Here is a 14,425-nt window from a genome sequence, read left to right as displayed (position 1 = left end):
GTGGCCTGTGACTTATTGAAATGGAGCGGCCGCATGGGGCTCTGAAAGGCCACTTAGTAGCTCCGTCTAAGGCCTTGATATAGTTTGAACAACTCTGACTTCAGATGGGTTAGGACCCCTACCTGCACCTCGTGCTATTATTAGTTTTACAATTGGTACCTTTACTCACTCAGACACTTCTTTAGAGTGACGTCAGTGTTTCCTGGCGCCCCCTTAAGTGTTCAGGCACATTTTCAGTGTGGTTCACATTATCACTGGGTGCTGCTGTCCCCACTGAGTGTCTGTGCACACTCTGCAGTGCTGCAGCCATGCATAGGATGTGGTGGCCATGTCCCTCCCCTTCATGGAAGGGGTACATCCCGCAGTGTGCTAGCTGGAAAGCGCTGAGCTCCACATGCAAAGGGGACTTTGCTTTATGAAACTGTTACACTACTGGAATGGTTAGGTCATACCAGAAAGATTAGGTGCCCTCCCCCCCCCCCCTGCCCCGGAGGCCCCGGAGGCCCCGGAGGCCGCAGAGGTACACACAGGAATTCTGAGGAATTTCAGTTGGCACTCCTGCGACTTCACCAAACATACATCAAAACCCTTGGGAGGCTCTGTTGGCATAGCTACAGAATTAGACTTATGTTAGAATCATTTGACATAGTTTGAACATTTTCCAAATTCATAGTCAGCCTTTCAGTAGAGTAGAATGTTAACAGGACCCACTGGCGGCAGCTGCTTAGGTGCAAGGCCTTGGCTGCTGAGGTGGTAATATGTTCCCCATAGGCTCCCATACAGATGCAGTGACATCGAGCACAAAAAGAACAGCAGAGTGTTCGGTAAGCCTAAGTGCCTCTAATTCAGTGATTTGCACGGGCCTGCCCCTGGAGAAGAAGCAGACTTACACCTTCTGACTTGAAGTATCTGTAGTCTTGTTGGTGAACTGGTTAGCATTCTTTTTGAAAAATGCATTAATGAAAGTATGAATGGCCAGTGGCCATTGAGAACATGCCTCCGGTTACCAGATAGTCAGGGAAAGTTTTCAGGGAGCCCGTGGAATTTCACAGAGACCTGATGAGGAGGAGGAGTTGGAAGGAGCTCTCATTGTGACCAGGGCTTAGGAGTGGCAATGGAAATTGAATCTTTGTAAAGCATTTCATAGTTTTATTAGATGTTAAATTCTGGAGCAAGGTTTATATGGTTATTTATTACTAAGTATAGTTGCAAATATGTACTGTTAAGATGGTCTGTGTTATGGTTGTTTGAATATTGCATTTCTCTTTTTGCAATAGATGCTGGTCCACATCCTCATAGTTTTTCATTTTAATTGGAAGCCACAGCTCCCCCCTCTCCATAATTAGACTATATATTAAAAAACTATTTGATGTCATTTTATTAAAATGACTTAAGAGCATATAAGCATTATTTTTCAGTCTGTTGTATAGAATTCTGTTCCCTACAAGCTGTGTTTTACATTCACCATGTCATGGGTGTATGGCCTACATCATCACCTGCTTTTCTTAAGGGGTTTCTCCAGATGAGGCTGATGAACAAGATTGCTTCTGTGCTGATGACACTGGAGAAGAATTGTTTGTTTCTCTGTTATTTCATGTGTTCATCATGTCTCCCGTGAGCACCCCAACCCCAGATAAAATCTTAGCAGTCACTGTTTACTGTACAAACATATTGATTATGTTAGCTGTTCCTGATAATTCAGATAACACCTGGATAGTGATGGCATCTTTGTGAAAGAAAGAACATTTTTTTTTTTTTTTTTCCCTTCAGGTATCGCCATCAGAGAGTCTGCAAAGGTAGTTGATCAAGCTCAAAGGAGGGTGTTGAGAGGAGTTGATGACCTTGACTTTTTCATAGGGGATGAAGCCATTGATAAACCTACCTACGCTACCAAGGTAAAGTTGTGCCAGCAGTCTGTGTAAGTGCAGAGCCAAGAGCAGAGCATAGAATGCCTGTGGGAAATGATAGGCTGCCTGGCAATTGTACCTGTGAGTGGTGGAATGTGGCTTCACTCTTATGCAGGGTGATGAGGCTGGTTGAACAGAGGGGGTTGTTTCTGAAGAGGTGGCTTTCTGAGTGGAGAACCATGTGAGTTAACAAAGGCCTGAGTCTCACAGTAGTCAACTGTGTGAGCAAGATCTGCCCTTGGAAGCTGAGCCGGAGTAATTAAGAAGAAGCACACATATTAAAGCAGGTATACTTTTACAAAATGAATTACCTTTTACACTTTGCATACAAAGTGATGGAGTACATTATAACATTTTCATGCATACATGTCATTTACTCTGGTTTTATTCACCCCCCACTTCCTCTGATGACCTCATAACCTCTCTCTCTCATCTACCTGCCCACTCTTGCTGGTTCCCTCTCTTCCTCCAGATTTTCTTCGTTCTCATGATGCAGGGAATTATATTACTCACTTTTTCTCGTTCTTCCCTTAAGATCACTTTTTTCCCATTCATGGCACCACCATGCATCCCCTCCCAACATACATGTTCATAGAAAGACAGAAAGGAGAGAGAGAGAGAGAGAGAGAGAGAGAGAGAGAGAGAGAGAGAGAGAGAGATTGATTTAAATCTAGGATCTATATATGAGAGAAAACATGCAATGTTTGTCTTTCTGAGTGTGGCTTATTTCACTTACTTTAATAATCTCCACTGGCATTCATTTCCCTGCTGTTGTCATGATTTCATTTTTTTATGGCTAAATAAAATTCTATTGCCTATATGTACCACATTTTAAAAGAATCCATTTATGCTGGGCAGTATGGCACACACCTTTAATCTCAGCACTTGGGAAGCAGAGGCAGGTGGATTTCTGTGTTTGAGGCCAGTCTGGTCTACAGATTGAGTTCCAGAACAGCCAGGACTACACAGAGAAACCCTGTCTGCGGGGGTGGAGGGTGGAGGGGACGGAGAAGATGTGTCTGTTGATAGACATCTGTCTAGCCTGGTTCCATTTCTTAGTGGTGAATACACAGCAGTGACCATGGCCATGCGTGGAGTCCTTCAGGCATATGCCCACGTGTGGTCTCCCTGGGCTGTGTGGTAGCTGTTTTATTCTTTTTAGGAGTGTCCACACTGACTTCTATAGTAGCTACCTCAGTTTACAGTCCTGCCAGCACTGGGTAGTAGCTCCCATTTCTCCACTTGTTCACCAGCAAAGCAGGCGTTTCTTCTGTAAAAACAAAAGGACCAGGGGGAGCTGCCGGGTACATGAGCTCGGTCGGCTGCTCTCCAGGTAGTTCTGTGTGCTGAGAGGTGATGCAGTAAAGTACAGGCTATAACTTGATCTCTTGTTAAAGTGTGTTGTTTATACGTGAATCACCGTGCACTTCCCACCAGGAGGCCTTTGTTCTGTCAGGACACAGCCTCCTCTGCCCTTGTGCTGGGAAGCTGCTGCTCGTGTCTGGTTCTTACTGGCTGACACATCTTGTTCCCCTTTGCTCCAGTGGCCTATACGACATGGCATCATTGAAGACTGGGATCTTATGGAGAGGTTCATGGAACAAGTGGTCTTTAAGTACCTTCGTGCTGAACCCGAGGACCATTATTTTTTAATGGTGAGTAATTGGAGCTAAGAGGAATATATACCCCTATGAATTCCAAATTACTTAGATTGTTAAACACTAAAGTCCTTCTAAAGACTCGGATTTTTAAACACAAGTCCTTCTAAAGGCTTTTGCATGAATCAGGCTGCTTTAGGGGAAAATACCAGAAAGCTATATATCTATAATAAAAATATCCAGAACCTAAACGGCTTATCACCCTGCGGAGCAGAAGACCAGTCTGGCTGCCCTAGGCCGCTTGGTTCAGCAGCTTGGCGATGGACTCATCCTTTAGTGGGCGGGCTCTCCTGTTGGCTCTCTGGTGCCCCAGGATGGCTGTCCAACTTTCTGTGCTGCCTCTTCAGAATCTTCACTGATTTCTGCTCAGGAGTAGAAGAGAAGGCTTTTCCTGCAGTCTTGAAGCCATTCTTAGGAAACTTCCCAGTGTGTTTGCCCCTGTGCCTGAGCTGTCTGTGGGTTTCTTAGACCAGGAGGAGGGTAAGTACTGTAACAGACTTCCAGTACAGGGTCTAGAGGAGGCATGGTTTGTGTGGGAAGCTGTTTTGTCCTCCAGTGTCCTTGAGAAGTAAGTGGATGCAGAGAAACCTCAGCCAAGATGTTATTTTTCCAGTGTTTAGATCTTATTGTAAAAGGGCACTGAGCTGAGCTCTGAGCCCTGATTATGGTACTTAAGTATTGTGTCAAACAAAACAGGGTAGAGAAATGAGAAGAAATACCTCTTGGGATCTATGGGATTTAATTGTTCTGTTCAACATAATGTTTCCTCCCATGGAATATTCTTTTTACATGCATAGTCTCATGCATAAAATGCTTGCTTCATAAATAGCAATGCTATACAATATAAACTGCATATTAAACTTACATGAGTTAGCTTTGGATTTTTCTATGCAAGTACATTGTCAAATGGTTCAATATTCAGGTTAATTCTTTCTGATTACCCATACTCTTTAGAATTTTCTGGTGGTGGCATATGCCTTTAATCCCAGAACTTGGGAGGCAGAGGCAGGCAGATCTCTGAGAGTTCAAGGCCAGCCTGATTTATAGAATGAGTTTCAGAACAGCCAGAACTGTTACACAGAGAAACCCTGTCTCCGAAAATCAAAAGAAGAAACTACAAGGCTAGTAGTTATATATTTAAAGTGTATTGATTATTATTATTTTATTTTATAATATATAATATGTGATATTATATTAGAAAGTAGTGGGGCTGGAGAGATGGCTCAGTGGTTAAGAGCAATGACTGCTCTTCCAGAGGACCCGGGTTCAATTCCCAGCACCCATATGGCATCTAACAACTGGCTGTAACTCTAAGATCTGACACTCTCACACAGGCATACATGCAGGCAAAACACCAATGCAAATAAAATAAAAATAAACAAATGATTAAAAAACAAGAAGGGAACTACAAGGCTAATAGTTATGGAGCTTATATATTTAATGTGTATTAATTGTTATATTACAATTAACACATCATGTTAATCATATATAATAATTATTGGTTATGATTATATTATTATCTTAATTATCTTAACCAGGGCAGACCTTTACAGGTGTTCTGACCTCTCCCTCACATGTCAGCTTTTGGGGCAGAACGTCAAGTGTGGCTCCTGTGTTTTATAGGCCTCTGTAGTTCGTCTCCTGAACACACACAGTGGTTGTATTAAATAAATGGAACCAGGTAACTGACAGGTGTGAGTTACTTTGTCTGTGTGGCCAAAGCAGATTCCACCTGCCAGGGTTGGCACTTTTCTTGTTCTAGCTCATCGCTAACTACCTGTTGAATAGGGTTTTAGGGCCAGGCACGATGCCCAGCTGCTTTCTTCTGCCTTCCAGCTTACTGAGGCAGGACCTCTCTTCTGCTTCTACTTAAAGGCTTCTAATCTAAGGTCTATGGAGTGAGTGCAGATACATGTCACCGAACATTCTTACTGGAAAAAAAAAAAAAAAGAAAAGAAAAGAAAACAACGCTACACAGATTTCCTTTCTGTCTTTTCCTTCTCCTTCTCCTCCTCCCTCTCCCTCTTTCCCTCCCCCACTTACACACACACCCTTCCCTGGTGTATCTATAAACTGGTGGACCTAGAAAAACCCATTTCAGACCACCAGCAGTGAGACACCATGATGATCCTGAAGATCTGACTATAGTGTAACTAGAAGGCCAGCAAGGTGAGGGGCGAAGGGGTGGTGTGGGGCCATGGTGTAATAGTAAGAGGTGGCGCTGTGAATGGGCTGGGTGATTTTGAGACTGGAGAGGCCAGGCATTGTCTCTGCGTGCGTGCGTGCGTGGGTGACATGTTCTTACTGTTCTGAAACTTACCAGGTAGCCCAGGCTTGGCTGTAAATCTCAAGCTCTAGGGATCCACCTATCTCCATGCTACCAGTTCTGTAATTACAGGCTAGTGCCACTATACCCAACTTTTTCTTTTCTTTCTTAAGTTATGTTTTTGGTTAGCAAACAAAGAAATGGATTTCACTATGACAGTTTCATACATCTATGTCATGCTCTGTAAGTTCCTGGATTATTACTTGTCTTAGTTATTATTTGTCTTGTCTACTACTGTAATAAAAACCATGCAGAAAGCAAGTTGGGGAGGAAAGGGTTTATTTGGCTTACACTTAATGTATTACTGTTCATCATTGGAGGAAGTCTCCGTAGGCAGACTTTTCTTTCTTGCCTGCCAGTTCCCAAATAACAGATATGGACACTTAAAATTATTATAAATGATTGACAGATAGTTCAGGCTTATGACTAACTAGCTGTTACAACTTAAATTAACCCATTTCTATTAATCTATGCATTGCCCTGGGGCTCTTGGCATTTACTTCTCCAGCGTGTCTTGCTTCCTCTGTGTCTGGCTGGCAACTATGGAGACTCCACCCTTCTTTCCAGCACCCTCCCAGCCTGGCTCTCCCATCCAGTCTCTTCCTGCCTAGCTTTAGGCCAGTCAGCTCTTTATTAACCAATGAAAGTAATACATACTTACAGTGTACAAAGATTGTTCCACAGTAGAAGTCAGGATGGGAACTCAAACAGGGTAGGAACCTGGAGGCAGTAGCTGACGCAGAGGCCGTGGAGGTTTGTTGCTTACTGGCTTGCTGCTCATCATGGCTTGCTCAGCCTGTTTTTTTTTTTTTTTTTTTTTTTTAAATAGAACTCAGAGCCACAATGGTCTGGGCCATCCCCAGTCAGTTACTAATTAAGAAAATACCCTATAGCTGGATCTTATAGAGACAATTTTTTCAATTGAGTTTCTCTGCTTTCAGATAACCCTAGCTTGTGTTACGTTGACATAACACTACTAGCATATTAGTGGTGGTGGCTCAGACATGGTCTCCCCAATTCAGGGGCCACTAGCCAGCACAGAAATGGGCTACATGGCTTGCTCAGTCTGCTGACTCACCTGCCTTAGATCTTCTCGCATGTTGTCATATCCTCTCCTGTTCTTTCATTGCGTGTCTGTATTTTAAAAATTGTTTCTTGGGCAATTGAGGTGGCTTAGTAGGTGAAAGTGCATTCTGTGCAAGCTTGGTGGCCTGAGTTTGATCACCCGAACCCACAATGAAAGGAGAAAGATGGTGCCCAGAGTTATCCTCTGACCTCCTCTGCTCTGTGTGGCGCCGGTGTACCTGTGCTCATGTGCACACATATACCAATAATAATAATAAACATTCCTCTACTGAAGTTATGGAGGGTTTAAAGGTGGAACTAATTCTAAAGCTGTGCATTCAACCTTTTCTTTTGTGGAGAGATATAGGTTATTTTTCACAATACTCATTAATTATTCCTTTCGAGTAAGTACCAGCTGATCATTTCACTATTGCTACTGATTAAGGTGCTTATGTAGTTTGCTTTTATGTGGTATTCTAATAATATGCTTCAATATTAAGACAATAAGAAAACTTTGATCTTGTGCTATGATCTGGGAATGATTCATTTAAGTGTATTCCAAAGGAATTCTTCCTGTGTCTTTGGTGATGGACACAGAAGTACTGGAAGAGCAAGGAGGGAACGGGTTGAGGACATGGTCTTTAGGAATACTGACTTTGAACCGGGTGGTGGTGGCGCACACCTTTAATCCTAGCACTCAGGAGGCAGTGGGTCTCTGAGTTTGAGGCCAGCCTGGTCTACAGAGTGAGTTCCAGGACAGCCAGGGCCACACAGAGAAACTCTGTCTTGAAAAGCAAAGCAAAGCAAAGCAAAACAAAACAAAAGAATACTTTGATTCCAGAACCAGAGAACAGGACTGCATAACAAATGTTTCCTGAGGTAGAAGTAGAGAGTGTAATTCTTCAAAGATCGTGAATTGTGGTATCCAGTGATAGGAGTCTAAAAATAGTCATAGGCATCAGTGCCGGGCATGGCAGCTGTCTGGTGTTCTGGTGTCACGGGGGATTTCTCTTCCCTAGTGTACTTGATGTGTGGCTTCACTGCTAAGGATGATGGCTCTTCCAGTGTTGGTCACTGTAGCTTCCATCATTCCCTTATTCTAAAGGAAGAGAGAGGGGTAAGGGCAAAGAGGGTCTACTATTTGGCATTAGCTTTTGTATCTCATTGACCAGAGCTTACTTACTTAGTCATCCTTGTCCACAAAGAAGTCTGGGATATGATTTTTGTCTGGGCCTGCTCCTGTTTCCAGTATCAGTCAATGAGTAATCAGTAATGACCACACATTGCTAATAAAGCACAACTCATAGTACCTGGAAGAGCAAGGCAAGCCACAGGTTTGAAGAAGGCTCAAATAGAGCTCAGCTGCCTTCATGACTTCTGCTGTATTCTCTCCACCTTGAGTGTCATACGTCAGGGATCCGGTGGGCCAGGAGTGCCATGGTCATGCTGTATCTGCTCCAGCTCCAAGATGGGTGTACTTCTGTTCAGTGCTTGTTCTGTGGCTAAGGGGGTTGCATTGCTATGTGAGGGCTGTGTAAGTCCTGGTCCATAGTCTCACCCAGGTGTGTAAACTTCTTCCCTGTTACAGTAGAGATGAAGGGAAGAATCAGAATGTTTGGAAGTATTGTCTGTGCCTTTCTTGGCCCATCACATTAACATAGAGATTGTTAACATTTAGTAGATTTTCACTTAGTCTTTTAACCCATGCTTTTATATTTTATACACAGTATTATACTCCATTTTCTTCTTTATGTATTTATTTTTGTGTTTATGTGTGAGCACTGTATATGTGCTTATGTGTAGGTCAGAAGACAACTTGCAGGAGTCATTTCTCTCTCTCTCTCTCTCTCTCTCTCTCTCTCTCTCTCTCTCTCTCTCTCTCTCTCTCTCTCTCTCTCTCTCCCATGTGGGCCCTGGGGATTGAACTCAGGTCATCAGGCTTGGTGGCAAATACCTTCATGAGCTGAGCCATTTGGTGGCCTTTGCTCCATTTTTTTTCTTCTTTTTTAGCATCCGCAAACATTTATTTACATGGAATTCAAGTTACATATGATACAGTCATTTTACCTAGTAGTTTATGCAGACTTGACTTCTCTGTTTTTACTACCAAAAGGTAAAGAAAAACACTTAACCATCTACTTCATTGTTTTTCTTTTTCTCTTTTGTACAAAGTGAGATCATGCACTTTTAACTTTGAAATCTTTTGCTAAATGCAAACACTAGATTCTCTCCAGTTTTAAGGTAAATATACTGGGAGTGACTAGGCAGATTCTCAGACCAGAGCAGAACCTGCTGGCACACAGGTTCTGGGAGGACCACTAAGGATGAGAGGCCTTGAGGGGGACAGGCAGGAACAGCCTGCCCTGCAGCCACGGCCACACTATATTTCCAAGGACACGACCCTGACTTCACAGGTCTGGGCTGCACCTGTTCTTCCAGCCACCTCAGAAACTGCCAGGCTCACCTGGCCTCTTCGTGGGTTACATGATAGGGATATTGTGTGACCCAGAACTGGGTGTCCCGTCCACACGCTCATGAGGCTTGGAGGAGCAGTGCTTGGAGTAACCACCCACCCGTGGGGCCTCTAGAGAAGTCCCTTGCTCCATTTTTATTTGCAGTTTCTATGTTAGTTACTTTTGGTTGCTGTGACAAAACACTGTGACCAAAGGCAACTCAAGGAAGAGAATGTATTCTTGGCTTATGGCTCCAGAGAGAGAGAAGAGTCTGTCACATGACTGGGAGGCATGGCAGCAAGCGCCAGGCATGGTGACAGGTGCAGCAAGCATAGAGGTCACATCTTAAGTCTACAGACAGGAAGCAGAGAGAGTGAATAGGAAGTGGTGAGCGAGGCTAGAAAATCTCAAGGCCCACTCCCAGTCACATACCTCTTCAGCAACATCGCGTCTCCTAAACCCTCCAGAAGCATCACCGGCAGGGGCTAAGTGTTCACATTCAGGAGCCTAGGGGAGACGTTTCTCATCCAGACCCCCAGGTTCCATAGTCACTGTTGTAGCGGTTGTATGGTTATATGGCCAGCAGCTGGCTCCTGTCTGTTTTGTGCTTGTTCTATTTCCAGACATTGACTTCTGCTTCTGATTTCTAAGAAGAATATGATCTTTGTGGATAAAGGTATACAGGTCTTTTTATTTATTTATTTATGTCTCGCTATTTAGCATTGGCTGGCCTGGAACTTGCTATGTTGACCAGGCTGGCCTCAAACTCATAGCTCTGTCTGTCTCTGCCTCCTGAGTGCTGGGATAAAAGGTGTGTGCCACCACGCCCAGCTCTGTATTATATATATATATATATATATATTGTATAGAGCATTCTTTTTTTTTTTTTACATTTTTAATTAAAACATATTACTTCCCCCTTCTCCCTTCCCCTCCCTCCAACCCCTCTTGTGACCTGTTGGGGGATATTTGATCACAGTGTGGACTCAGTTTGCATTTATATTAATTAAATAAAATTACCCTTGGGTCAGGAGGCGGAGTCAAACTGGTTGACAGAAAGTGATCATAGATCCTCAGAGGGCACCAGGAAGAGAATCACAGGAAGAAGTAGCGGGGCTTGGGGTGGCACAGCTTTTTCTGGTCTTCTTAGACACCAGTAAGGAGAAAGGGTTGGGTAGTTGAGCTCACAGGTTTTCACCCCAGCCTTTAATCTTAAGTTTTACTCATAATTAGAACACTAGAGATTTAGTTAGAGCTAACTTTAGTGCCAGTGGGAGCACAATTCTTGCCAGGCCAAGGCCTGAGAAGCCAGGTTGCTGCTAGAGAAGCAGGCTGGTAACTATGGAGTTGCAGCTGCTGGCTGAGAGAGCCCTGTGCCCAAGTTAAAACTGTGTTCTGTTGCTCCGACCCCTTCAATGAACCAACGTACCCCCTCACTGTTGCTCTCAAATTCATTGCTTCTTATATTATTGTTATTATTATTGCATATATAAACACATAAATATAACTTGCTGAGTCCGTTTGGAGTAGCTTGTATGTATGCGATTTCAGGATGACCACTTGCTATTGTATAGCCAGTTAGGGGACCCATCCCTGGAAAAATCCAGTTCTTTCTCTCTCAGCAGTGGTTAGTTGTTTGTCTAGGGGTAGAGCCTCATGAGGTTTTCCCTTCCACATCAGCATGTGTATTGGTGTTGTTGTTTGGGTCTTGTTTAGGCAGCCATATTGTTTCAATATCATGGGTGAAGCTTTCTTGTTTCTAGGAGACACAATCTCAAAGCAGACTTCCTGGTCCCCTGGCTTTTACAATTTTTCTATCCCTTCTTTTTTGATGTTCCCTGAGCCTTTGGAGCAGGAGTTGTGTTGTAGATGTATTTGTCATGGCTGGGTACTTCATGATCTGTTAGTCTTTGTATTTTGACCATCTGTGCTTTTCTGTGATGGTTTCCATCTTCTGCAAAGACAAGCTTCTGATGAGGGACCAGAGTGACACTCACCTGTGGGTATAAGGACAAGTATTTAGAAAGCGGTTGAGAGTTATGCGGTTCTAGTAGAGTGGTGTTAGTAGGTTTTCCTCTAAGATCCATGACCTCAGTAGGCCCAGGTAGTTGGCTAGGTTTCTCATGCCAGGCTGTTGAGATGCCTTAGGTCCAATTAGAGAGCAGTTGGTTACCAAGAAGTCTGAGTGCCACTCTTTAGTGCCCCTGTCTTGCAGGGCTTATCATTGTTGTGGTTCCTAGGCATCACAGCTGGGTAGGGCTATTAATCACTAACCTCCTTTGGCAGCTTGCATTGTACCTTCTGATACTATGAAAGCCAATCTTCATCGAGGAGGCTTTGTCTGAGTATTCTTTATTTAGAGATAATTAGGATCTAGATAATTTTGGGGTCTGGAGAAGTGTTGTGATTATGTATAGTGTAACACTCACTTCACCATGAGCAGTATATAAAAGGCCTTCTCAGCATTAATATTCATTTTCTGAGTTTATACACAGTTAAAGATATTTTAGTTTTGCAAAATGATAGATTGACATTTTCATCAGATACCAAATTATTAGGTTGTCCTTCCTGCCATGGAGACTCTTAAGGATGGCCTTGTGTGTCATAGAGTTAAAGTAGCCATTCTGAAGCCAGAGGCTTTATTCCCTGTTTGAAGTGTTAGTTGCATGCTCTGCTGTCTTGACAGAATTCCGCAGACAAAGTGGCTTAAACAAGAAAGCTTATTTTTTCATAGTTCTGGAGGCTGTAAGTTCAAGATTAGGGAGGTACAGCAGGAGATGGTTCCTGGTCAGGGCCCTCTTCCTGGCCTTCAATGGCTACCTTCTTGTTATGTTATTACTTGACCTCTTCTCTGTGCTAATGCATATAAGGGAGAAAGGAAGTGTGGTCAGACATTTTCATCAGCCTGCTGGCCCCCCCAGTAATAACATGGAGTATTATTATTAATTACAAAAGCTCAGATGATAGCTTAGGCTTGTTTCTAACTAACTCTTATAACTTAAATTAACTCATATCTTTTAATGCACATCCTACTACGTGGCTTTTACCTCAATCACATTTTGTGTGTTCAACTCATTCTGCATCTAACTAGTGACTCCTGGAGTCTCTGCCCTTCTTCCTCCCAGCATTCTCTCTGCCCCAAAAATCCTATTGGCATTGGCTGTTTAGCTTTATTAAATCAATTACCGTGACATATATTTACACAGTGTAAAGGAATATTCCACAACAGGGGAGAGAAGGGGGGGAGGGAGGGAGGGGAGATTTTAATGTATAAATTTTGGGGGGAAATCACAATTCCATCCATAATAAAAGGTAATGTGGATGTTTTGCCAAAAGGTCCAAAACATTTTCACTTAGTTTTGTAGCTTATGTAAATATAAGATGTAGATCTTTATTGTTTTGGAAAAATGCAGCTCCTTGTTTTAATTTGTCTGTTGTCTGACAATTTTTATCCTATTTGATAGTATTTACTGTTTTAAAAAGGGTTTGACTTTCAAGATTTTCATCTGCTTTGTTTTTTATATCATTCCAGGCATACACCCAGTATCCCTTACTCAAATGTTACAACCAGAAGCTTTCAGATTCTGGTGTTTGGAGTACTTGAACATATATAATGAGATATCAGGGTTAGGACTGAGGTCTACGTACTAAATGTATCTGTGTTTCATAAAGATCTGTACACATAACCAGAGAACCATTTTTGCAGTGTTTTTAGTGTCGCTGTGTGTTGACTGACACCTGTCCTATAAGATCACTTCGATGTCAGGTTGGTGCTCAGAGTTTCAGGTTTGGGGCATCTTAGGATGCTCCCCTGTGTGCTTTCTTCTTTTACTTTGTCTCCATTTTTGTTTTGATTACTTTTATCTTTTTCTTTATTTTAGCATTTTTATGTAATATTGGTTGTTATCATTTCTTCTCATTGCATGTGTGAGTGTGGGCTTGGTAGGTTCAGGAGGTCGGTGACCAGGGGATAGGGCAGCTATCCTGGAGTGTGATGGGCTGAGCCTGCCACTGCCACTGTGAGTGCCAGGAAGCATGTGTTTCTTCAAGCAGCGGCTCACCCTTTGTCTGTTCTTTGGAGAACTCCTCTCTCTCTGGTCTAGGTACTGGGAATAGCACCAGAAGTCTTCACTCCTTCCGCTGCCTTTGGTGTCCTGCATCAATGGCTCTTAGTTTCAGGGATGTTAAGTGTAACGTAGGTAATGAATGTACTCCTCCTTGTCTGAGACTTGTTGAACTTTGAACTTTTGGTGAGTCCTGAGAGCAGAGGCCCCACAGAGTTTTCACTCTGCCTTGTCAAAGCTTTTAAGACCCACAGGAAGATACCTCTAACTAGTCACCTTTGGTGAACCCTGCTTTTGCAACTAGGGAGTTCTGTAATACCCTGGCCAGCATGCCTTCGGTTAGCCTTTTTATAGTAGTTCCATGAAATTTGAGTGAACATAATCTAATGTTTCCTTACAGACAGAACCTCCACTGAACACACCAGAAAACAGAGAGTACCTTGCGGAAATCATGTTTGAATCATTTAATGTACCAGGACTTTATATTGCAGTACAGGTAAAAACAGTATTGTTTTTGTGGTTCTGACAGTCCAAGAAGCAGTAATCCAGGGCCCTTGTGCTCAGACTGGGCCAGACATTCCTCTTTTCTCTCTCTTGGTGTTTACCCCATCACCAAACTATTCATGTTTGAATCAAAGCACCACAAGGAATTTTGTCTATAATTTATTTTTATATAACTACCACTGATAGAAAATTCAAATGGCTCTACAGTTTTCCTATGCAGAGTCTCATGTGTTTTTATTTGGGTGTCAAGTTAAAGGTGTAGATGTGTTTCATTTTTTTAGCTTCTTACACTCACTTTGGGCCACTGTAAGTATAAGAAACAACAAACAAACAAAAAACAACCAAAATGAAATGAACAGATAGCATAACATCCATTGGGAAGATAATAATCTGGGAGGGTGGCTCAAGCCATGATCCTACCACCTGGGAGGGTGAGGCAGGAGGATAT

At 42.9% G+C, this 14,425-nt stretch overlaps 1 protein-coding gene across 2 annotated transcripts in view; it reads left to right on the top strand.

Moving 5' to 3' along the window:
* Positions 1 to 14,425, top strand: part of Actr3b (actin related protein 3B) — a 90,178-nt gene that overhangs the window by 39,901 nt on the left and 35,852 nt on the right. For both annotated transcript variants that reach the window (XM_051202964.1, XM_051202963.1), the window contains exons 3-5: positions 1,771 to 1,895; positions 3,452 to 3,562; positions 13,874 to 13,969. In XM_051202964.1, the coding sequence (XP_051058921.1) occupies positions 1,771 to 1,895; positions 3,452 to 3,562; positions 13,874 to 13,969 (332 nt within the window). The remainder of the gene's footprint in view (positions 1 to 1,770; positions 1,896 to 3,451; positions 3,563 to 13,873; positions 13,970 to 14,425) is intronic.

Source organism: Phodopus roborovskii, unplaced genomic scaffold, assembly GCF_943737965.1.
Source record: "Phodopus roborovskii unplaced genomic scaffold, PHOROB, whole genome shotgun sequence".
Taxonomy (NCBI): domain Eukaryota; kingdom Metazoa; phylum Chordata; class Mammalia; order Rodentia; family Cricetidae; genus Phodopus; species Phodopus roborovskii.
Note: the sequence above shows the minus strand (reverse complement) of the source record. Positions and strands in the feature narration are given on the sequence as shown.